Genomic DNA, 26,784 nt, shown 5'->3' with positions numbered 1-26,784 from the left:
CGCCATCCTGGGTTTCCGTGCCTACTGCCTGTAATGATCTGGCATGTTGGTGTGGTGCCCATGCTAAGATTTTCGATAGCGGTTGCGGCACCCAGCGGTTGACGTATCCCGGTGTAGCTGCTGCCACTCCAGGCTCACACTGGGGACGATCGATATCACCCCTCCCACCACGGCCAATCGTGGAACTATAAGGCGGCAATCAGCAGGGTTGGTCAGGGGGTGCCGATGTGAGGCCTTCCACACTGGGAGTGACCGTTCGAGTTCCCTGCCTATCTGCGGTGCCACCCTGGATGTCCAATGGCGGGTTACCATGGCAACATGAGTGAGAGCATCACAATGTGGGTTTCAGCCCGGCTGAGGGAAGTTGGACCAGACGGGGCTTGTGGCGAGCAGAAATAAAAAATGTTGACTGTAAATTGAAGAGTCAATTTGTATAATTTTACAGTTGCGGTCTGTGTGCACAACGGTACAGCAATTTCATTGCTCGGCCATTTTGAACAACAGGGCTGTTCCTCTTTACAGCCTCGTTTCTACTCGCCACAAAAAGGGCAGCAACGGGCAAGGGCAATTGAAAGAGGACTGCACTTTATAACTAACAAGGGACTACAGCTGCAGTCTGAGACTGGTTCAACAAGGTGGCAGCCATGTTGGAACGGCTTGGTTCATCTATAGTTTCTCTCAATGAAAGCCGGGTTGTTTTTTGCAATTGGTTCAAGGATTTCCTATCTTCCTTTTTGCCTAACCATTTCATATCATCTAGTTTCATCCAAGCTGCTCATGGTCATAAGGTAACAGAGGTTAGTAAAGGCTCCAGCACAGTCTACAGTAATACTCTTGCCTGCTGTAAACGGCTGGCATCGGCAACAAATGAATGGGAAACTCACTTAACACCATCCATGCCCTACGGATATCCTACCTTCCTGGTCAAGGAGCTTTCTCTCCTCTTAACACCATCCTTGTCCTACAGAGAAGTTACTACCATCGGGCAAAGGCCACACTCTCAAAATGGATTTAAGTCCTGACCCTTCAGGAATTAACACCTTCATCATCAACTACCCACCTAACTTTTCAAAAAAGGCCGCCAAAAATCATAAGCATCACTTACTAAGGTCTAGGCCTGAAACTTTAATCTTGGACATCTATTATTGTGCAAACAAAGGAACTAGAGTTAATGACCTTATTTTCTACACCAGAAAAAGAGCATGCTGGCGAAAAGTCCTTAACTCTATGCTCCAAAAATCATGTACCAGAAAAACACCTCATGGTATCAAACTGACTAATATGCCCTTGCCCACGCTCAACGCCAATGTCACCATCACCCTCTATAACAACGGGATCATCCTTATACAAGCTTCCAATGCCAATCTGATTAACATAACTACTATCTTCCTGTCACTCAAGATCGTGGTTTTAGCGAAGCCCAATGATACCCACCCTCATCCTTCCAGCAATCGGGTCAGCATCAGTCCTCCCCCCACATCTCAGCGCAGACCCTCGCTCCCTCTGAATCATTCCTCGCTGCTAGATGATCACAGAGCGGCTCAGTCCCGGATGAAGGTGCCCAAACCTTCTAGTCCCTCGACCCAGCAGGTGATAAATATCTCGGGCCATCAAGGTGCACAACCTGCTAGTCCGGTTATTTCTGTTCCTCGCATGGAGAGCCCACCCTGTTCCCTATCTTCATTGCCCCAGCAAGTGAGCCAGCTAGCCCAATTCCTTCTGCTCCGCGCGTGGAGAGGTCCCCATTTGACCTTGTATCTTTGCCCTCAACGATTGAACACTCTACCCTCATCCCTCTTCCTGCACCACATACCACACGGGGGAATGGACAAATGCCCTACTCCGATCATGATTTGTCATACCTCCTTTCCACTTAGGATGGGATTCTCTGGACTGGTGTTACAATGGTTCGCATCCTTCCTCCACCACAGAACACAAAGAGTTAATGCAAACCACTCCCTCTCCCAGCCCTCTCCAGTACACATGGGTGTCCCCCAAGGGTCCGCCCTCTCTCCTATCCTTTTCAACCTTTTTTTGGAACCTCTTGCTAATTCTCTAAATGACATGAACATTCCCTTCCATATGTACACAGACGACACACAACTTTACCTGAAAATCTCATCCCTGGATAACATCATCTCACTCAAATCTACCCTAACGTCTACTCAAAATTGGTTAACAGAGAACCACCTCCTGCTCAATACCTCCAAAACCGAATTTCTCCTCATCTCTCCTCATCTCTCCTCCGAACCACCCCCTCAAAATTGACCTTTGGTTGACTCACCTCACTGCTTTCAATTGCACCCCTCTCATCATTGATTCGGCCAAATCCCTCAGAATCACCTTGAACAAGCACCTGAATATTAAAAATCATATCAGCAATGTATGTAAGGGAACTAATCACTTGCTGAGGAAATATCAAGCCCTGCCTTCCTCAAAATGACTTCAAACAGGCGTTCCAAGCACTGATCCTGCCAAGGCTAGAATATGGCAGCGCTACGCTCTGTGGCCTTCCCAAATACACCCTGGCTCCACTAAGGTCTGCACTGAACGTTGCGGCCAGACTAGCTACTGGTACCAAATGTAATGAGCACATTTCCCCAGTCTTAAAATCTCTTAAATGGTTGCCCTACGAAGCTCAAATTCAGTTAAAGATTATCGTCCTAGTGCACAAAGCCCTGCATGCCAACAACCCCAGGTACCTAGAGTAGAATCTTGAATTATCATGTGGCGATCGAGCTTCAAGAAGCGCTAACAATTTCCGCCTGAAACCACGTATCATGAACAAAAAGAGAACTTGTCGTCAAGCCTTCGCAGGTGCTGCCCCAAAGATCTGGAACTCTCTTCCTCCTGAATTGCGCAGAATCTCATCAATAACTGCTTTCAAACTTGAAGCCAAAAGATTCCTAATGAACAAATTCTTACCTTAATTTGGGCTATGTGCATTTTCTCGTAACCACTGATCCTTCAAATAATGCACCAACATGATTTGCATTCACCCTACAATGTTTTTCTTTTTTTACCAACTTGTGCTTCTGCTCTCTGCTCCTTTCGGCTGTATGTTGTGCCCCCCGAGGCAGCCTGTTATTTACCTGTTAATTTTATTACTTGCTGTGTACCATTTGTTTGTCAATATTTGGGACTGTTACTTGATATCGTTACTGGAGTCTTATTACCCCTTTCATCCCTCTGTTAAGCGCTCTGCTATCCCTCGGGCTCTTGTTCGTGCTATATAAAACTATAAAATAAAAATAAAATAAAAAATTGGTACTGGGGTGACCCTAAATTTAAGCAGGATGTACTATCGCATGAGTCCTGGTGAATGCCCTTGATGCCTATCTTTTACATAAGGGAGCTGAAACTCGTTGACTTGACATGAGGGTTTAATGATTTATTCTGGTATTTTTACCTTGTAGACCTAAATAATGTAGTATCTTCATCTTTCCAAACAAAATGTTATCCTGTTCTGGTGATGCTTATGGATTTAAGAAGATGTTTTCTGTCGAGAGAGCTTGTACCATTGAGATGTATGAATGTAAGGGTGGGGCTGTCCTCCTAGTAAACTGATGAAGAGACAGGCGCACTGCGTAGTTGATGCCTTCCTTCAGGAATAGAGGCTTGCTTGCAAGCCACATTATGCATTTCTTAGCATATGAAAGAGAAACTAGAAGCCACATACTAGGCTGTTCTCACAACAGTAGGGTGTGGTCTGCTCTTTAGCTTTTGTACTGTCCTTTATCCATCTTTTATTTTTATCCTTGTATATATGAGTTGACTCTTATAGTGCCCTAAGGATAGGAGCAATCACTTCAACTGAACTACTGTCACATTACCAGTGGAGGAGCATACAGCAGAGGATCTCGGACTCTATTACACTAGAGATGGTCAAACCAAGTAGGCAAATCATATTTTACTTGCAGCAAGTAAGAGGTAGGTTTACCGTCTAGCCACAAGTATGACTGACTTGCATAATGAAGTGGTGTGGCACCTTATGTGAAACTTGTGTTCTTGTGACCCGTATTAACTATAAGAGCTAACCAGACTTCCATTACCAGGTGGTAACATCATATTAAGGGGTCAGCCAACAATTACTCTTATTCTGTGTGAATATGTTATAGAAAATGTAAAAATTTCCTTTCTAACAGGTTATTTCCTATTCAAAGACATTCTGGTAGAGTTATATTTGACCATATGTCCATAAAATCCATCATATTAATTAGTCAGGTATGTATAACACTGTACGACACTGCAAAAAAGACAATTGAGTTCATACAAAAAGACAGACACATTTCAGGTATTATTACTCACCCTTTTATAGTCCCGACAGGAGTGTGCATTATGACAAGTCAGGTGATGACAGGCCAAATTATATCCTTTTCAGGATACATAGGCCCTCACCCACCTAGGTGACATGCTTCACCATTAGGTCATGCCCCATGTTTGATCTGATGTGCAATCCCCAACTGGCTGCATGGTGAATCACTTTTTGAAGATCTTTTTTTGGAGATCACAGGACACCAATTTGAGGTTCCTTTTTATGCTCTGGCTTGACATCACAGCTGTGAGAATCAACAGGAGAGGGGCTTTGGCTTCCCTCACATGTTGGGTAACAGGAGTACATATTCTAATTGGGCAGATGTTGTGTGCTTCTTCAAAATAAGTGCCAGCCATCCATGCAATTGTGATAATTTCCTTTATTTAGACAGCTGCCTGAGCTTGAACTTTCAGGGGTACACACATGACAATGTAATACTCTTAAAGCATCTTAGATAACTAGATAATTTACAGTATTTTTCTTTGAAAGTGGCACAGATGGGAGTGGGGCAGTTGTTAACCTACATGGACTTTTAGGTCTGGCTTGATAGTGCAAATCAAAAAGTTCTCAGGAAAAAATAATTATCAGAGTCCTACTGAGAGAGGCTTAGAGCACAATTCACAAAGTTAAAGTTGAACCAAAGTTTAAGTTGGAACAAGAGTCTAACTTTGCAAAGGTAAGCTACTACTAGTAACTTTAATACTATTAATCCTACCAGTCCAAACTTTACTACTAGTATGTTTACTAATAGTAAATGTCCTGGTAGTAACTAACCTTTATGAATACTGAAAAGTAATAAAATTAGACTTTTGGTCTAACTTTTCGGTATTCACAAAGGTAAGCTCCTACTAGTACCTTAACTACAAGTCATTTTACCAGTTGACTTTACTACTTGTTACTTTACTATTATGTTTACTAATACTAAAGGTGTTAGTAGTAACTAACCTTTATGAATACCGAAAAGTAGTAAAGTTAGACTTTTGCTCTAAATTAGACTTTTAGTCTAAATTTACCTCTGGACTTTGGGCCCTCAGACTTTAGGTCTAAAGTTAGAGTCCAGGAGAGAAGTTACACTTTAGATCTAAACGTAGGGGCTTATTTATGAGCCCCTTCAGATACTTCTGCACCGCTGTTGCATGACTTTTCGTGGCGGCATAAATATTGCGCCATGTTGCACCTTATTTACAAAGTGAGGCATCTAGGCAGATGTGTCACTTTATAAACCAATGCACTGCATTATATCTGCGTCAGGTATAATGTATACAGGGTGGGCGTTCCCCCGCATCGAACCCTCGTAGAAGAGGGACAGTGAAATCTATCAGAATTCACTGCGCCACTTCTAGGACGCCACTGCATCAAAACCTTACGCTTGGCTCACAGCAGTTGTAAGGGTGACGAAGACCCTTGTGAAAGGACACATTGCTGGAGTTCTGTCTGTTTTCGTATACACCCCACTAATGCGTCACTTTTGCACCTACAGATACATCAGGATTCCTGCTGTGTCTGTAAATCCTTGCGACATGAGGACCGGACAGTAAATACAGAGCATCAATGGTGTCGCAAGGAGGGCGCACTGAAAAGTGTTGCATCACTGGTTTATCCCAGCGATGCAACACTTTTCATAAATGAGGGCCTACGACTGTTAATCTAAAGTTAGACTTCAGGTCTATATATACCTTTGTGAATCGGGCCCTGAAGCTTCACTCACATGTCGGGCCCCCAAGTGCAGGATTCGATTGGGCTTAGTTTATGCGCTTTCACTAAAAATAACTTCTATGACTGTATTTCAGATGGTTGCCTTGTAGGAAGCTCACACTCAATACAATGGGCTTAAGTTGGTTATGCCTCATTGTTTATTATTTAAAATTACGACAAAGGCAACAGGTCTGACATATTGATATTGAAAAGCATATTTTAAAGTCAATAGGCATTAAAGGATGGATTAATATCATTCTGAATTAAGGCAAGGGATTTTGTGTTGGTTTCCCCCTCTGACAAGCCATGAGTACAGAAGATTTGCCCTTTGACATTTCTTGTTAAGCTCTTTTGGAACAGATACTGTTGTGCTTTGCCAACTGTAATTTTGTGTATGTTTGCAGATTTTATGACTCTATGCCAGATGGTTGCCTTGTGGGGAAGCTTATGCTCAGCACAGTTGTCCTTAGTTAATTAGAGTGATAAACCATTGATAACAGCTAAAGACCTGATTGGTTCACTAAGAAAATATATTTCTGCTGCCTTAGGTCTGATCTGTTTACTATGAAAGTTATGATAAACCCATCAGGGTTGATTGTGAAAAGCATATGTTAAAATCAGCTCTAGTTTAAGGGTGGGTTTTTATCCCTTATTATTGAAGCCTACAGGTAGGTATTTTGTTACACAAAATGGTAAATGACCTTTTGTAGGGAATGATTTTACTGTTGGGTACAGCCTCTGACAAATCCTAGAGGGAGAAATGCACTGTAATATTTCTTGATAGAATCACTTAGCTATCTGTCAGGACCTTGTAATAAGAAACCTTAATTATTACATCCCTCCATACATACAAATCTACATCCACACAGATACATTGAGAGCCTGTGGCTCCACTCTGTTCTACCATTGGTCTATCTGAGTATCATAACACTCTGCTTCCATCCATGACAAGGACCTGCGTGGGGTAAAGGTTCAGTCTGTATCTCCTCCCTCTCTTTCCCCTCCCTGTGCCACTGCTGCTTCCGAGAGTAGCAGCCACTGGTGGCTCCACTCTGTTCTACCATTGGTCTGTCTGAGTTTCAATATACTCTGCTTCCATCCATGACAGGGACCTGCTTGGGGTAAGCGTTCAGTCAAAGTGTTGTTTCCTAAGTGCACTCAATTTCAAAATTAATACCAAGTTTTTTACACTTGTGAATGTGCTACCCCATCTGTTACACTGTGTCTAGCAGTGCCTTACAAACATGAACAGCTTTGTGGGGCTCGCGAACCTACGCACACTTTCCAAATGACACTAAATATTATTTTAGACCATGCTCTTGAAATGAAATGGCTCAACGAAAAAACATACAAATATTTGGATACCAAATATCCTCGACGGCCACAATTTTATATGCTCCCTAAAGTGCATAAAAACGCAAAGCCACAATTTTATATGCTCCCTAAAGTGCATAAAAACGCAAAGAAACCACAATTTAGGCCCATAGTTTCAGCTTGTGGTTCTATATCTGAACCTATTGGAAAATATTTAGATTGGTTCCTACAACCTTTGGTACAAAAATGGGAAACATATATTAAGGACACTCCAGCATTCCTCAATATGTTAAAAAACGTGGAAACAGAGAACACAGAAGATTGGTGGTTGTGTACAGTAGATGTCACCGCTCTGCACACCTCGATTCCTCATAACGAAGGTTTGGAAGCTTTGGAATGGTTCTTGTTAAGAAATGACATTGAAGAAGTCAACAAGGTTTTTTTACTAGAACTGATGCATTTTGCATTATATCATAGCTACTTTCAATGGCAAAAAATATTTTGTGGACAATGTAATGGAACATTCATGGGATTCGCAGGGGCACCATTGTATGCGAACATTTTCATGTCTAGATTTGAGTCTGATCATATTCTACAAAATCCAGAATGGAGTGAGGACTGATATTATTCAAAAGATATATCGATGATATATTCATCATTTGGAAAGGAGATCAGCAGGTACTACAGAATAATATCATGCGCCTCAACACATGTCATGAATAAATTAAGTTTACCCATCAAATGGATAAACGACAAATAGCATTTCTAGATGTTCTAGTTTCAATTGAGAACAATACCATAAAAACCAATGTATATATCAAAGCAACGGATTGCAACAGTTGTCTGCACTTCAAAAGCTTTCACCAAGAATCCCTCAAAAAGCACCTGTCATTATCACAGTTTAATATATTAAAACGCATCACTTCCAAGGCCACAGATGTAGCAACAATAATTAATCATCAAGCTATGAGGTATACTAAGAGGGGGTACCCAAGGAGCATAATTGAGGAATCCATCACAAAAGTGGGAAATTTAGACAGAGAAACTTTATTAACAGCCAAAGTACCCACTGAAAAGACACCAACAATTTGTGTTCTAAAATATTCCACCCAAGCCAACAAAATTAGGAATATCATTAAGAAACAGTGGGCATTGATTCAACTGGAATCGGATTTGAAACCTTTGTTTGATGAAAAAATCACATTTCCCTTTCAAAGATCGCAGAACATTAACCCCTTGCATGCCCGCCCCTTTCCCCGCCCAGTGCCGCGCCTTGCATTAGCGGGCGGAGTTCATGACGAGCTGGACTCGTCATGGGCACAGCGCCACCGCAGCCCATGACGAGTCCAGCTCGTCATGGGCACTGAAGGGGTTAAAGAATATTTATGCAATAAAAAAAGAGAGAGAAACTCAAAGGCATGCGGAAATGTGAGAACTGTATCCACTGCAACAACGTAATGACAGGCAACGACATTTGAGCATCCCACAAAAGGCACTAAGATTCCTTTATTACATTCGAGCACATGTGACACCAGGAATGTCATATACGCCATTAAATGCCCATGTGGTAAACGTAAGGTGAAAATCAGAATGACAGAACATAAAAGTAATATTAGAATGAGGAATGTAAAGTCAACAGTTGAAATGCACTGGCATGAAGCCGGCCACAAAATTGCCCAAGTCAGATTCACTATTCTGGAAGCCATTGAACTATGTTGCGATATGGATCCACATAAACAATTATTAAGAGCTGAATTTTTCTGGATTAAGAAGTTAAATTCCATGCAACCGCATGGCATGAATGATCGTGTAGAGCTGGCATGTTTTCTATAATTGAAGACATTTTCTCCGCAATTTTTGTGTGCTCTGTTGAGAACTGCATAACGTATGGATTTTGATGCACCATACTGTATAAATTTTATCGTGAATTATGCAAATGCATAATAACATAAACAGTTGAAGAATTCCATTGTTTGGTGCTGCCCGATATAGTATAGAATACAACAATAGGTTTGCATTGCTTATTTTGCTGCATATTACATTTTAGTGACATCATGAAATGAACTTGGTGGGATACGCGAGATTTGTTTGCAAACATAACTATGTTGCTTAGTTACTGTTTGTGACGGTTGCGCGTCACATGCAGAGGGAACCTACGCTTTTATCACAATGATTGGTTGAGTTGTTCACGTGAGATGGGTATACCGCTCCCTCATATCTCGTGTAGAGGGAACACAAGATGGAGAGTAATGATTGGCTCACCAAGAGCTTTGAAATCAGGTTCACGGAAGTAAGATTTTATTCAACAGAATGCCAGACGTGTCCGGCTCTGAACATTATGCTTTTTTGAAGTAAGTAATAAGGGTAGTTAGGGTAGAATGATTAACAACGCAGCAATTTACCGTTATGTTTAAAAGTTTGGTTCAGCGTAGGATGTAACTTACGAACATGTGTTTTTTGATGTCACGCCGTAAATAGGTTAGGCGATTCAAGGCAGTGAATATATTTATTTAGAGTATCTACTTTTCAGGAACATTTCTGTTTGCACGCATCTAAGACAGAGCTGCGAGTTGCACATTGCGGTTTTGGGGTATTGCTAAACAAATTTTTTAACAAATGCGGATGCATGATTCTGTTGATTGCGTCATAAGTAATGATTTATTTGACATGTTTTTTTTGCATTTTTCTTGTAGACCACTGAGGAAGGGTCTGTCTATGACCCGAAATGCATTGGGTATTACAAAAAGCAATTCTTTTGATGTCATAAAATGAATAACTCATGTATATAATGAACTTCTTTTGGAAAATGAATGAATACATTCATGGAGTGATCCAAATCCTATAAGTATTTGAACTGTTTGTTTGAGAAGAGTGAAACGAAGATAAAAAAACGTACTGTTTTTACGAAAGGTGCACACATTGTAAGGGTTCAGTCTGCATCTTCTCCCTCTCTTTCCCCTCCCTGCCACACTGCTGCTTCCGAGAGCAGCCGCCACTGGTGGCTCCACTCTGTTCTAGCATTGGTCTGTCAGAGTATCATTACACTTTGCTTCAATCCGTGACAAAGACCTGCGTTGGATAAGGGTTCAGTCTGCATCTGATCATTTTTTTAACAATTCTGATTGGGTCTTTTTCATTGAGAAATCACCACTTTGGACTTCCACTGATGAAAGCATTGAGAACCATATTATTAATGGAATGAGGTGAGGTGGATGGAATTTATGTGAATCCTCTTTGAATGCCAGCATACCAAATGTTCTCTTCTGTGAGGGTGGTATGAACAGTGGCCAGGTGTCTACTGTGAGGAAGCTTCAGTGCCCTCTGTTCAGAGAACTAACAGGATGCTCTCCCTAGATACATCTGGCCCCCTTGATAGGATCATTTACATTATTTTGGCTACAGTACGTGCACAAGGTATTGTCCTATGACTGGGTTCAGATCAGCAGATTTAGTGTTATCTTCCAGGTTAGGAGGGATCTCATAATGAAGTGAAATAGCTCTTCTCACACTAATTTAGGCCATGTCACAAGAGAGTAGCACAAGCTTCTATCACACTTTCCATAAGACATTAAAGGTAGGTCCTTGAGTGCAGGATTATCCCTTCATCCTGTTAGTCCAGACATACCCTCAGGTCAAACACACCGCATCAACTACCCTGATACATCACACTCCCCCCATCAGAAGGGAGCAGAGAGATGAAGCATGTCACAGATTGTGGGTGAAAGGTCAATGTCCTTTGAACATCCTATTGCTGATTGGTCTATTAAACAATCATCATAAAACTGTGTATATTTGTGGTCTGTGTCTTGCATGGTGGTGAAGTTGTAATATTTCTAAGTGTGATTCTGTGGATTTGTAAAGATCTCTGATATCTTTATTCTGCTACTATGAAAGATGTAATTTGGTATTGTACATGTTGATGAAAGAATGGTGTTGGTGGGAGTAGCTGATCACATACCACATAAACACACTTATTTCCTCTCCTAGCAAGTGTTATTTTGCAGGCACTACTCACCTTCTGATCCTGAAATATGAGTTCCGCCTAGTATTTGACATGCATTTAAGGCTTTGGAGCATGAATGTTTCACTCACCAGTCCTATTTGAAAACTCTCCTTCTGCACACAGTGCACAGAAATAGCAGCAAATGGGCTTTTCTTTTATTGCCACTTTGCGGTACCCAGGAAGGCAGGTATCACTGCACACAGAGCGGGGAGTCTGTGGGGATCAAGAGAACAAAGAAGAAGCATTACATATGCAATACTTAATTTGCGCAGTGGCTGCTGGAAGCCAGTCTGAAAGTTATCTTTCACCACTGGCCCTTATTTCAATTTGAGCTCATCTTTTCAGTCAAGAATGTATGGAGTACCATGGCCTACCATGTGGTGGTGCTATGCTAGTTGTCTGCCACCATATAGCCAGACTTCTTTTTTTCGGTGTTATAATATATATTAGTGTTTTGAGAAGACAATTGCTCTTATGTGGCCAAAATGGTCGTAGAAAAAGATGCAGGAATTTTGCGCCTAATATGAAAACAGTCGATCTGATTTTTGGGATAGGAATTTAATGCTGGAGGGGGCAATAGCTGTGAACAAAAGCAACATTGGAATGTTGCTCTGCGGGCCCTTACCAGCCCGTAAAAGCAAGGAGCACTTCATTGTATTCAATGGAGTTCGCCACATTCCAATTTTTTAATATATATTATGTATTATGGTAAACAAGGGTACCCCAATAATCGAACCTCGGGTGATCCAGTGTTTTGAGAAGACAATGGTTCTTATGATGCCAAAATGGTCCTAGAAAAAGACTCAGGAATTTTGCGCCAAAAATGAGAAGAGTCAATCTGATTTTTGGGATATTCAATTAATGCTGGAGGGAGCAATGAGGTGTATACGCAGGGACACGATTGAATTTAAAAAAACGATGTGATTTATTTTCCACAAAAATAGTTCAGGTACTCACATAAAAAAGTGACAACAAGCGTGACGTTATAAGTGAGTTTGACTTTAAAATATATACATTACATTGACAACATGTGGGGAACTCCTCAGAAACAATTTATATAAAATACAAGGAGATCTTGTTGTAGGGGGTCAACTGCGTTTCGATCTCAGTGACTGGAGGAAAAAGGGGTAGTAGGTGCCCGCCTCACTGTGCATGCATGGAAAGGGGGGACCCATGGGTACTCCCCCTGTGTCTGATTCAGAGGGCCCTGGGGAAAGGGGGGTCTGCTAAGGGCCCCCAAAGTCCAATTCCCACAGCTGAAAGTGTTTAATACTCTATAAACAGTCAATTTGATTTTAAATACAAAACAAAATAGCACTAGCCTATGTCCCTGCAACAGAGGTGACTAACCACTATAATTTACTTATAGAAAAAACATTCTGTCAATAAAAAGAAGACAAACTAAGCCCGTAATTGACTATTTCGAAGACACTTGGTTTGGAAAACCACATTGCCCTTTACACAAACGCCAACTAAAATTCTTAATACTATGGTAAAATGCCCGTAACATCACCCTGGCTCAGGAAACAAAAACAAAGAACTAAATCCAACTACAATCCACACTAGGCAGAACCTAACCTACAGGATATAAATTTATAAAAGATTTATAAAAAAGAACATGTATATTAAACAATTTAAATAATGTTAACAAAGTGTTGAACATTTTAAAGCAGGTGTAAAATGTCCTCCATATAATAGTATAAAATATCATTTAATTGCTTGATTTAATAATAACAAAATTAAAACCTAAAGAAAATGTATAAAATTAGCTACATGTTGGTATTCTATAAAAACAAAATTAAGGAATAATATTACTACTTACAAATATATAACTAACACATGTTTCTAAACACTACAAATGAAATAACACATACTCAATCAATCAATCAGGGATTTGTGAAGCACACTACTCACCCACGAGGGTCTTAAGGTGCAAACTATTTCTTCTACATACAAATGCAATTACAATAAAAAGAAAATGATTTCAGATAAAAATTATTAAATTAAATAATCAAACTCCAAAATAAATTATTTTAAAGAAAGTGTTGGACACTAAAGGGGTGATAGTTACTATTCCCATTCTAACCTATATCAGTTTAGTAAAGGTGATGGACACTGAAAGAGTGCCATTTACTATTCCCACTCTAACTATACCAATTTGGGGAAGGTGTTGGACACCAAAAGGGTAACATTTACTATTCTCTCTTCAATCTAAACCACTTTGGAGAAGGTGCTGGACACTAAAAGTGTACCATTTACCACTCTCACTCTAACATATACCAATTTGGGGAAGGTGTTAGATCCTAAGGGGTCAAATCCGATCTCGGAAGGAAAGCCTTCCGAGAGCCCTCTGGAGCTGGAACCTCCGACTGACTCGTACTGAAAGCCCCGCCTTCCAAACGACGAAGTACGATGCTCAAAATCCCTTACTTACAAAATGACTCAGTCACTTCAAATCCATCTCCATGTTCCCAATGAGAAGCCTCCGTAAACATCGAATGGAGTCATACAGTGGCATATTCCCTGCCCGATTCTGAACAGCCAAATTACGATGTGCACTTTCCATGCACTGAATCCGTCACCACTACCCAGAGGTTAGAGTATTCAGAAGACCACTATTTCAGCTCCGATTCATGCCACAACATGATCCCTGCGAACGAAACTGTGCAGCCATGTATCCTATTGCTCACGTCATACCCATTCCCAAATCCTAATATGCTCTACAGTTAATACCTTACTAAAGCTAAGCCACTGTCAAACCTGGATGATGGGTGGGACCTTCAAAATGTGTCCCAAACCATTCACTCAGATATACACCATGCATGGAGAATATCAAAACATAAATATCTCTTTTATATATGCCCTACTACCCAATATGACAAGCAACTCTGACTACAACCACTTAAAACACATTAACTATAAAACAAATTACTACTACCCCTAAAATGTAATCATAAACTTTGAAAAAGCCATGATTCAAACCATTTTAAAAACGTACTCCCACACAGCCATAAAAGGCTGTTATTATCATTACAATCAAAGCATATAAAGACATCTCCAACAATCTGCACTAAGGGACTGCTTATGATGGCGTTAGGAGAGCTTTCCCGACAAGTCGGTTCCGTAAAGCTTTCCTTACGAATCACACTCCGGGGGTCCAACTGACGAAGTTGGGCAAAAACACTCCCAGCATTCTCTACCCTATAGGGTGGTGGATGGCTAACACAACCAGCAATATAATGCCCATAGGGGGGTGGATGGCTAACACTACAAGCAATCTAATGCCCATAGGGGGTGGGGGGCTAACACTCCCAGCAATATAATGCCTATGGGGGGGTGGATGGGTAACACTCCCAGCATTGTCTACCCTATAGAGGGGGTAGATGGCTAACATTCCCAGCAATGTAATGCCTGTAGGGGGTAGATGGCTAACACTCCCAGCATTGTCTACCCTATAGGGGGGGTAGATGGCTAACACTCCCAGCAATCTAATGCTCATGGGGGGTGGATGGCTAACACTCCCAGCAATATAATGCCTATAGGGGGTGGATGGCTAACACTCAAAGCATTGTCTACTCTATAGGTGGGTGGATGGCTAACTCTCCCAGCAATCTAATGCCTTTAGGGGGTAGATGGCTAACTCTACCAGCATTGTCTACCCTATAGCGGGATGGATGGCTAACACTCCCAGCATTCTCTACCCTATAGGGGGTGCATGGCTAACACTCCCAGCATTCTCTACTCTATAGGGGGTGGACAGCTAACACTACCAGAAATCTAATCCCTATAGCGGGATGGATGGCTAACACTACCAGCAATCTAATGCCCATAAGGGGGTGGATGGCTAACACTCCCAGCAATATAATGCCTATAGGGGGTGGATGGCTAACACTCAAAGCATTGTCTACTCTATAGGGGGGTGGATGGCTAACATTCCCAGCAATCTAATGCCTGTAGGGGTTAGATGGCTAACACTACCAGCATTGTCTACCCTATAGCGGGATGGATGGCTAAAACTGCCAGCAATCTAATGCCATTGGGGGGTGGATGGCTAACACTAACTGCAATATAATGGCTATAGAGGGTGGATGGCTAACACGCAAAGCATTGTCTACTCTATAGGTGGGTGTATGGCTAACACTCCCAGCATTCTCTACTCTATTGGGGTGGATGGCTAACACTTACAGCAATCTAATGCCCGTAGAGGGTAGATGGCTAACACTCCCAGCATTCTCCACCCTATAGGGGTGGATGGTTAACACTGCCAGCAATCTAATGCCCATTGGGGGTGGATGGCTAACACTTAAAGCAATCTAATGCACGTAGAGGGTAGATGGCTATAGCTCCCAGCATTCTCCACCCTATAGGGGTGGATGGCTAACACTGGGGTACCCCCCAGCAATCTGGAGACAAGATAAGGCTTGGGGGTAACCTCCACAGCAATTTTGAGACAAGATGTGGTTTAGGGGTTAACCCTGTGCAATATATAGCCAAATCTGGTGATTTCGTGAGTCAAATGCCCGGTACATGGCATAATAAGAAGGGTTGGGGGGGCAAACCCACACACGCAAGTTAGATATTAGTTGTGTGTTGTTGTGGCCCAATACCCACAGCAACGTACAGTCAAGCATTGTGAGGGGGTACATATACATAGATATGTTAAATCAATCTATCTGGTTTCTGGGGGTTGACACTCCCAGAAATGTGTAATTTGATAATGTATTATTTTACACTACAAAATACATCCATATGCACAATTGGAGTTCAAGCTGCTGCTGCTGCAAAAAAGAAATCTAGGCCAATTCTCTCTTATAATGAAACGCAGTCCCACACTGTGGTAGTAATTTTACTGGCAAACTTAAAGAATGTCCAGAGTGGAGATGTTGGAGGCCCTGGGCCAGGAAAAAAAAAGAACAAAGAGCAATTTCCTCTCAATGCCACTTAAATGCAGCTGAAATACACGGGTGCTGATGCGCAAAGGCAACAGGCCAGCCACACACATCAGATCAGTTTCAACGTGTGTGTGTGTGTGTGTGTAAGCTGTGTCAGGCTGACATGACACACATGGAGGGGGTGCTGAACTCCACTGAGACATATGTGTGTTGAGTCCAATCCAGAAGCCTGGCTAGGCCTTGGATTTGTAATCTGGACAATCAGGCATTTGTCGATGAGCGGTTGTACTAGGGTCACCTGCATCCCAAACGGTGGGTGGCCTCCAACAACCACAAAAAGAGACTGAATCACTTCCCAAGTCCCCACCAGGCCACAGCACTGTGGTGACAGTATCTGATTTGCTGTGCTGCTGTGCTGTAAATTGATGATGTGGGCCACACTTCAGAGCAGACACTCTGTTGTGCCCTGTATCACTTGCCTTGCAAGTAGCAGTGTCTGCTCACACACCCAAACATGACTTTCAGGGCATGGCAGGTGCATGGAGACTGTATTGGAGGTAGGGGCCTTGCAGGGAGCAAACTCATTATTGGACAGTCTAGCCCCCACCATCCTTGCTCAGCAGCATTGTGCCTCATTGAAAAAAACATCGACAGGCGACATCGCAGAGGCCACCATGACAGTGAAGATCAGAGAATGTATGGCAAGAACTACATGAGTGCCTAGGCATCATTGTGATTCAAATCTGAACATGGGTCCATAGCATGTGCTGCACACAAGTGTCATTTAGAACATGTACACTGTCAACTTTGTTGCATGTCATTCACAGCAAATCTGCACAAAACTACAAAAGCTGAAGTATGTGCAGCTAATGACTAATGCCTTTCCGATAATGCAGATGGTGCACTGCAGAAAACTTGGCTGACTAATGAGTCACCGGACAGAGGATACACCAACAGGCTTTGGTGGCTCCAATGCACAGCCAAATGTATAATAGAGTATGATAGCACTGGTGACTATGCTTGGGTAGGGTGAGAGATCTCTGTGTGTCACATACACAATCCACATAACTATCCACAAGACAGCGTAAATTTGCTACATCTTGTGAGGATGGTGGACGTGTGCACAATGAAATCTGTCTTGCCCACAATATGTTCTTCATCACTGTATCAATATCCATTAATCCGTAAAGGATACCCACGACAAAGAAATATGTACCTCAATCTCCAGTGCAGGGAACAAAGTTCTGATTGTGAGCCCTCATGAACACCTACAAGTCCCACCCTTGCCATACCAGATGATCGGTATCAAGAAATGGACAATACCAACTCCTATGAAAATGTATGAACTGTACCACTGTCACTTGTGAGTTTGCGCACAGTGCAGACTGTTGTCCTCAGCACAACTGTAGATATCATCACAATGAGTCCACTTCCCTGGTCACCAAACTTCTTGGCTATTCAAAGTCAGAATGCCAGCCAGGAATATCCATGTGTGTGTGGTATAGTGGCAAGTGTGGGGATGCGTGTCTGGACTAGTCTGAACACCGGTGGCATAACTACACACATCCCTGCACATTCACTTGAGGTGACAATAACACCCAAAGCAATAGAACGATAGCCAATGTTCCTGCATCACGAATAAACATCAGAAGCAAGCACCACTTCCATCCCAGGGCATCACACAAGGGCATTGTTGACCAATCAGTGACCACTACTGACTATAAAGGGTAACTTGCCACTCATGCCCACACATGACTCACACAAGCCAAGGCTAGGTAGAGGCTACTACTCATGTGATGCCAAACTTTCTACCACACACCAGTGTCCTCAAAGAGACCATCACAACAATCAACTATGTACATACATTGGCAAATAGCAAGCTTCAGCAAACACATAACACATCTACAGATTCACTCTGGCTACTGTATCTGCACACTCACATACACATAATCAACACATATCCACATGTCAACTGCAACACAAGTCCTGCAGCTACCCAAAATATGCAGGTATCACACCTCCAACATCCAGGTCACAGTACATGCTCAACTCTCATTACTACCAGACACACACGCACGTCATGAGTATCCTCTGTTTAATCTAAATGTGAACCATTACAATAGAAGTCATCCTCACTCACAATTGCACTCACCTCATATCATTCACACACACACTGGCAGCACCACTCTCCATCAGCACGGGCACAACTCTCACATGCATGACATCCACACAATGTACAGTACACATCCCCTCACAGCAGATGTCAAAAGTAACATGCCAGATGGACAAATCCCATCAGCAGTAGCGCACTCAGTGATGCCTTAGACTACACTCATGCCACAACGGCCAGCATCACTGTACACCCTGACATGCATACACAACACATCACCACATCTCACAACAAGACACATACATAACTCAGCGGATGTGTACTCAGTCAATTGCATATCACAACACACACACATCTATCTGCAGCCTCAGATAGACCCACAACCCTGCACACACCGTAGGACACATACTGGACCCAATTTTCACTTCCAGCAATGGTGTCAAATCCATGTCACAGTACTCACACGGACCAATCCCTCCATCGTCCACTTCAACATTTCCAGCTCATGCACGACCACCCTCAATATGTCCTACACCCTCCACCGGAGGTAGAATAAAATCTCAGAGAGCAGCAGCGTGAACACCCTCAACTCCTCCAACCCTGATAACGCCATCAACTGTGATCAGGGAGTGATAATCGTCAATGCCTGGATCACCAATTGTGCAAACAGCATTGTCTTTATCAAGAGCAACATCCAGAAAAAATCCTCCAAAAAGGCCAGCTGGCACACCCAAGAACTCAGAACAGCAAAACGAGACAGCAAAACAGTTGGAGAGGAGATGGTGCACCAGCAAGGACACATCTGACAGGGTGCCTTCAAGAGCTCCCTCAACCTCTACCACTGGCTGCTGAGAGTAATTAAGAAGAGAGCCCTTTCAGCATGCATCAAAACCAGTGCCAACATCACCAAGGAACTTTTTAACATTGTTAAGGAATTCTTCAAACTGACAAGATCAAACCATATATAGAAACTTTGATCCGAAATCCACACCTCTGGACTTCATCAATAGATACACCATCACCGGAGCTGAGGCAAAGCACACACTGACCATCTGAACAAAAACAAAAGAGGGACCCTGAGAACACATGTTCTGGGGGGGAAATCCAATCCAGGGAAGATAATGTAGGGAACATGAGAAAAATCCCCCACTCAAAATGTATATAAATAGGTAATATCGCCAAATATAAATATGTCACCCACAGAAGAACCCACTTTTCAATTATTTATTCATCACAATATGGAAATTCATTTTTTTTGTATATATATTTTAGTAAGTTGATATAAACAAACAATAAAATACAACAGACTCATTTATGCATATAATAAATAGTCACAGAACAATATATACAATTGAACAAAAAAGCAAGAGAGCCCTGAGTAGAGTGAAACAGAACAAGGACTATAAAACTGTACAAATGACCACCTCATAAACACATGAAAAAAGACAATATGAAAATCAACACACCCAAAGGAGAACAAAATACAAAAGACACAACTTCATTGAACAAAAAATACATTAAATGTGCACCACATATAACAAACAAAAAGATGAAAGTGAAAGCGCTGACACGCGTTTCGGAAATGCCAATGTTTATGACTTCCTTCATCAGGGCGCAGACTTCCTCAATCTAAGTGGTGGGCATACTTGGCCATCAAAATTCATAATACATATTTCATAATGAAGAAACAGGGCTCTGAAAAAACATCTGTGGGGACAAACAAACAATGAATCAAAATGATAACTAAGATACGCTAAAATAGACAACTGGAGCAAAAATCTCAGATCCGATAGTGTTGTTAAAGAGAAACTCAAAAAAGACCACAACCACCAGATATGTGAAATACACCCGAAAACAGTGTGCAAAAATAGTCAAGTATGAAGATCTAACATAGCATAGTAGCAGAGCACCAATAGAACCAGAAAATATAAAAGCAAGAAATGGATGTAAGTATTTACATGATAATCAGACTGGTAGTGCATCAGGATAGACCTAGGCATAGGTGGTGAACAGGGAACGTAGAACGGGTGGAGCATGAACTCAAGAAAGGTATAGGAGTTTCAGCGCAGGGCAACCAAAGTACCTAAAAGATATAAAAAACTGGGCATCTATCCTAGCAAAAACTAATATCCAAACAATATCTAAATAAACTCTGTTAGGAAGATACATATGTCTGGACCAGGATAATCCAGGTGCCTGATATCAGGACCCCATTTTAAGCACGTTAGAAAGGTAGAAAGTGGGTCCAGTCAAACACACGTGGCTTTGAACGAAAAATAACAAGTGAATATATAGATACTATCCACAAAGTATATGAAAGAAAGTGAAGAACAGACAAGACTCGCTGTCAATGAAATTAAGATAGTGATCTCAGTAAGATCCTGTCTTTGCTGGATTTAATGAACATAAAATGTCACCCACTTGAACATGTGGACAGGAGATCTAAAGGCAAAAAATGAAGAGAATGTGATATCAGTACAGAGTGGACAGTCTCAGGAGAAGGGAAACTATATGACCGACTTATTTAACTATACCTACAACAGTGTTGACGATAAGGTCCTTCCCAAACTCCCACTTCCGAGGTATGTCAGGTAAAGACAAAAATAAGATCCCGTAGGCTGAAGGAAAAAGACAAGGTGGAGAGGGGTGTTGGAAAAACCTGAAGTCTAGACGAATATAAAACAGGGTACTTACATTTGGTGCCCTACGTACGGTCCGTATAGCTGCTCCTCCACGAATCTTGCCTACTATAGAAAGTGCCGGGACTGGTCTATATATATGGTAGTTCCTGGGTAGAGAACAAGGTAATAATCAACACTTGGTAAAGCCGGGAAGAGCTGAAATGCTACCAATGTGTTTCAGCTGAGAAAAAGTGTTGGCCATGTTGGGTTTCATGCCGGTATACAAATTGCGGATAAAAATGCTCAGACAGTTGGAACAAATCCAACGGTCAAGAAACCCGTCATGTGAGCTACTGAACATGAACGTCCCCTATCCATATTTAGATAAATATAAATAAGGAAGTACACCCGGATGAAACAAAACAAACAAAGGATTTTTTTTTTCACATTCAACCCGGTGGTAACCATGACGGAACTGGAAAAGCTGGAATAGTATTCTAGCAGGAAGAGGTGTCGGCCATGATGGAATACTCGCAGAGTCGGGAAATACATGTAAAAAAATGTTGGACGTGTAGAAATGATTCCCAAGTTCATGGGAACCATCATGCGGGCTATAGAACACAACCCGAATGGTGGTAAAAGGGAAATAGAATCCCCTACCCTTATTCAAATGCTAGTTAGATCCAAACTCAACGCTTACCAGTAAACGATGTGCGCCCAGATTCAGAAACAGGGAATACGCAAATTGAGTGTATGTACAATGAACCTAGGGTACAATCAAAAATGGTAGGTGAAAAGGAGGAAAGAGGGTATGGCGACCTATTAGGTCTATATTACTACATGAAAAGATTCAAAGTGTGTAATGCAGCAAATGAAAAAAGAGGGGAGGTACAATGAGAGACCAATGATCACTCATCTGGGTCCCTCGTACAAGTTGAATGAGAGCATTTTCCCAAGAGAGGGATTCATTAAGTTCTGTAATTGCGGTCTGTAAAGTAAAAATACAGAAAACTTCTCTCTTGAGTCTCTGGGCATCCAAGTTGCCATCTTGAGGGTTGTGACCACGTTCCAAGATGAGCCATTTAAGTTCTTGGAAAGTGTGTAGTTTCTCCAGCCAGTGTGCAACCAGAGGGGCACCCTGACGTTTATTGCGAATAGAGGATTTATGTTTGCTGAACCTCACTCTAGATCTCTGCTTATTTCGCAACAACAAAGCCTGTATGGCAGGGGCATAGCATGAGATATATCACATTAGTAGTGCAACAATTCGTCATCTCCGTTAGAAAAAAATAATTCTTGCCCCATTCCAGTTCAGAGGTAACCAGGGCAGAGTCACATGTGTGACAATTGCCACATCTGTGAGTACCACAGATCGGATTAGACCCTTCTATGGATTTTTGTACCAAGCTACTGCCTATAATTTTTGTTCCGTCGTAATGTGAAAAGTGTTTTTTGGCGGGCCTGAGTGGATTTATCTGAATTAAGGATATGCCATTGAGAATTGAGAATTTGGCGTCATTTGTCATTGCAGTTGGAGTGGGTGGTCACAACTACCAAATTGGTGTCATCATTCTTCTTGTTAGATCCGAAAAGGGCCTTGGCCCTTTTATAGGATTCTTATATCAATCTGTGCGGATATCCTCTGTTCATAAACTTAGTTTTGAGTTGAAGGGCATGAGATTTAAAGTCATTGATATGGGGACAATTTGAAAATAATTTCCATATTGTGATGAATAAATAATTGAAAAATTAGTTCTTCTGTGGGTGACATATTTATATTTGGAGTTATAGCCTATTTATATAAATTTTGAGTGGGGGAGTTTCCCACACTGACCATCTAAAACATACTCCCCACCCAGAACACTACCTCCACCATGAAATCCATCCACTGTGGAGGTCCCACAGACCCATGCCCATACCACATCTTCAAACTCAGAAATCAAAGGATCGGCCAGGAACTCACCACCCTACTCAACACCTCTATCATCAGTGCAAAATTTCCCAGTACTTGGAAACACATCAAAGTCTGACTAATACTCGAAAAGCCCTCAGCTGACCCCAACATACTCAAAAACTACCGGCCAATCTCCCTGCTCCCATTCCCATTGAAGGTACTGGATAATATCAACAACAATCACCTTATGACACACCTGGAGCAGACCCAGCTACTTTATGCCTCTCAATCCTGCTTCCACAGCAATTACAGCACCAAAACTACCCTTATTGCAACTACCAACAACATCCTAACCCATCCAGACTTAGGAGAAACAGCAGCTTTGATCGACCTCAGCCTCTCACAAGCCTTCAACACCATATCCCAAAACACACTGATCGAAAGACTCCACCACATCAGCATCCGAAGGGGACATACTCAGATGGATCACCTCCTTCCTCACTGCAGGAACCCAGAGGATCCACCTCCCATCTTTCAACTCTGAACCAAAGGAGATCACCTGCGGTGTCCCCCAGGGCTCATCTACCAACCCCACACTCTTCAACACATATATGACCCCGCTTATTAACATCATGAGATCACACGGTCTCACCTTAATTTCCTATGCAGATGACACCCAACTCATTCTCTCATTCACTGATGACCCCACCATCACTAATATCAACTTTCACAAACGTATGACAAACATCACCAACTGCTGGCTGTCAGACCTAGCACCCGCAACCACTCCCTCCTACCACTCCAGAATCCTCAGAATATTTATTGACAACAAGTTCACCATGAAATCCCAGATCAGCACCATCTCATCTGCGTGCTTCATAAATCTGCACATTCTACATAAAGTCTTCATGTGTCTATCCCTACTCACACAGTCTGACACAAGTCCTCATCCCCTGCTGACTGGAATACAGCAATGCCCTCTATGTAGGAATCACTACACACCTCCCGCAGAGACTTCAAACCATACAGAACGCCACAGCCAGACTCATTCTCAGCCTTCACTGATGAACCCACCTGACACCTCACCTCAGGAAACTCCAATGGCTCCCCATACAGAACAGATGATAATTCAAGCTGCGGACCCACTCACACAAGGCTCTATATAATCAAGAACCCGCCTACATTAACCATCACCTGAACTTCTTCTAACTATCGAGAAGACTACGCTCTACCTCCCTTCCACTTGCACAAACTCCCCGCATCTTCTGAAGCAAAAATGGAGGATGCTCCTTCTCCCACATCACATCAAAGAAGTAGAACAGCCCATACTTCCCGCATCTACCGAAGCAGAAGTGGAGGATGCTCCTTCTCCCACATCACAGCACAGACCTGGAACTGCCCATACTCCCCGCATCTACTGAAGCAGAAGTGGAGGGTGCTCCTTCTCCCACATAACAGCAAGGATGTGGAACAGCCCATACACCCTCATCTACTGAAGCATAAGTGGAGGATGCTCCTTCTCCCACATCACAGTAAAGATGTGGAATAGCCCATACTCCCAGCATCTACTGAAACAGCAGTAGAGGATGCTCCTTCTCCCACATCAGAGCAAAGATGTGGAACAGCCCATACTCCCCGCATCTACTGAAGCAGAAGTGGAGGATGTTCCTTCTCCCACATCACAGCAAAGAACGGGTACTGCCCATACTCCCTGCATCTACTGAAGCAGAAGTGGAGGATGCTCCTTCTCCCACATCATAGCAAAGATCGGGAACTGCCCATACTCCCTGCATCTACTGAAGAAGAAGTGGAGGATGCTCCTTCTCCCACATCACAGCAAAGACCAGGAACTGCCCATACTCCCTGCATCTACCGAAGCAGAAGTGGAGGATGCTCCTTCTCCCATATCACTGCAAAGATTTTGAACAGCCCATACTCCCCTCATCTACTGAAGCAGAAGTGGAGGATGCTCCTTCTCCCACATCACAGCAAAGATGTGGAACAGCCTCCCACGCAGCTCTGGACCATCATCTAATTTCTGGAATTCCGAATGGCCCTCAAGATCTGGTTGTTTGAATAAACCTCCGGAGCCTGCAAGCACCTGCATACCCTTTCGGGTATTTAGCCATGATTAATAAATCCTGATTGATTGGCTCCAATGGCTACTTTGCTTTCTACATATCTGTGTCATAATGTTGTCATCTAGAAATGTAAATAAATACACTAGGGGTAGGCAGCAAACTCCACTCCACTGGCAGAGTTTATGGAATTTTGCTACTCCACGCACTATCAGTGGAGTAGAATTTACCAGCACTCACACACTTTAACTTGCTCTGCTACCTGCCAGGTGATTCCCTCAGTCGCTTAATATGCTGAACTCATTTCCTTTTCACTGTCTATTTTGGTTAGGGTGAAGAAAAAGGGGTTGGCTGACAGGAATACTGGATCACACTGCCCACACATCCTGGCAGCCACAAGAAGTCCTCCTTTGATTGTGAGCCTTGGTGAGGTTCCTGGAGAGCTCAGAAGGGAATTTTCCTATCTAGCGAGCCTGCCTCCCTTCCCCTGCAGCCTGCATGGCTGTTGCTCAACTTTGAGCGGAGCTGGAGGAGGGAGAACGAAGGGGATGACAGTAACCGGCTGCAGGGGCAAACCAGCATGGTGTGCACTGTGTAGCTGTACTAGGGGACCACCGCTTCCTTACCATGCTCCCTCTCTCCTGTCAGTGTCAGGTTGGGATTGTAGGGCAGGAAAGCATAGGCTGGTGAAGTTTAGGAGAAGGGGGTGTATGACATGTTCTAGGGGGGTAAAAATGGGAGTATCAGTGTTTCTTTGAATTATTTCATGAGTGATGTTGATGCAGCGCGGAATCCAAAATCCTCCCTTTAACACAAACCAAAGATCACATTTCCACATTCACTCAATACATTCATTGGTGGGGCCCATAACACCAACATTCATACCACCTTAGTCTGTTTCTCTTGGGAGATGATTGTTCCAAGCGCTTGACATGAAAGAGATACCTTTTACTTTTGGGAAATCACAAATTTATACCATAGTATCTTACCTTATCCTAAATATCCCTCTCATGTTTTGGGATGGATCAGCTAGTTGCAGTTTGGCATCAATAACCTTATTTCTTTACTCTTCAAACATTTCTCATGAATAAAATAACGCAACTCATAAATGATTAATAACAATGAATCTTTATCTAGCGTAATATGAACTGGAAAAATGGTTATGCAAATCACAATTGACCATATTTACCTATTTTGGCTAAAGTCGTCTTCAAAGTCAATCAGGTTGCCTTACTGTACGCTTCAGTCCCAACGATGGGGATAGGGACCATAGGAACGTACCCGTCAATCTATGCCCATTTAATTAGTTCAGTTCGTCAGGATATTGGGCATCTGATCAGTCCGTCAAAGAGTCAGAGAAACAGCTGTCCTGCAGTGTCACCCGTCCTCTCCGTCAGCATAACATCAGGAAATCGAGAAGGCGATCAAAAAGCGATGGCAATAGGAAAAAAAAAACAGCAAAAGCCCTCTCTATTCTATCGTTTTTATAGTAAAAATCATTGCAACATGTATCAAATGTATGGGTCACAGTTCTCCTGATTGGTTGAACAGGGGTCGTCCTTCCTGGTTCCCATAAGGTTTGAACCGTGGTGTCATCATACTTGTCAGTTCTGGTTTTTAAGGAAGTCTTTTGTCTGTAAGGTTGGCACTTTTCCCAGTGCGACCTTGATGGGTACAGCTTGCCTGGGGTCAGGACGAGGCCATTGTTGCTCATCTTAGCGCAGGTGCACTTCACCCAGAATCTCATGGAGTGTTGTCAAATGCGTCGATTAAGAAGTCAGCCATCTTTTAGAAGGCCCGCATGGTCAACTTAAGCAAAGAAACACAAAAAAGTAATTAATACATAGAAATGATTAATAAAA

At 42.5% G+C, this 26,784-nt stretch overlaps 1 protein-coding gene across 3 annotated transcripts in view; it reads right to left on the bottom strand.

Moving 5' to 3' along the window:
• LOC146863638 (vomeronasal type-2 receptor 116-like) overlaps positions 1 to 26,784 on the bottom strand; it is a 205,658-nt gene that overhangs the window by 4,014 nt on the left and 174,860 nt on the right. For 2 of the 3 annotated variants that reach the window (XM_085627715.1, XM_085627718.1), the window contains one exon: positions 11,417 to 11,540. In XM_085627715.1, the coding sequence (XP_085483841.1) occupies positions 11,417 to 11,540 (124 nt within the window). Of the gene's footprint in view, positions 1 to 11,416; positions 11,541 to 21,023; positions 21,114 to 26,784 lie in introns of those variants that run through there. The other variant, XM_085627717.1, reaches the window with a different exon arrangement.

The sequence above is a fragment of the Triturus cristatus genome, chromosome 2_1, assembly GCF_964204655.1.
Source record: "Triturus cristatus chromosome 2_1, aTriCri1.1, whole genome shotgun sequence".
Taxonomy (NCBI): Eukaryota; Metazoa; Chordata; class Amphibia; order Caudata; family Salamandridae; genus Triturus; species Triturus cristatus.
This window is presented reverse-complemented; position numbering and strand designations above follow the sequence as displayed.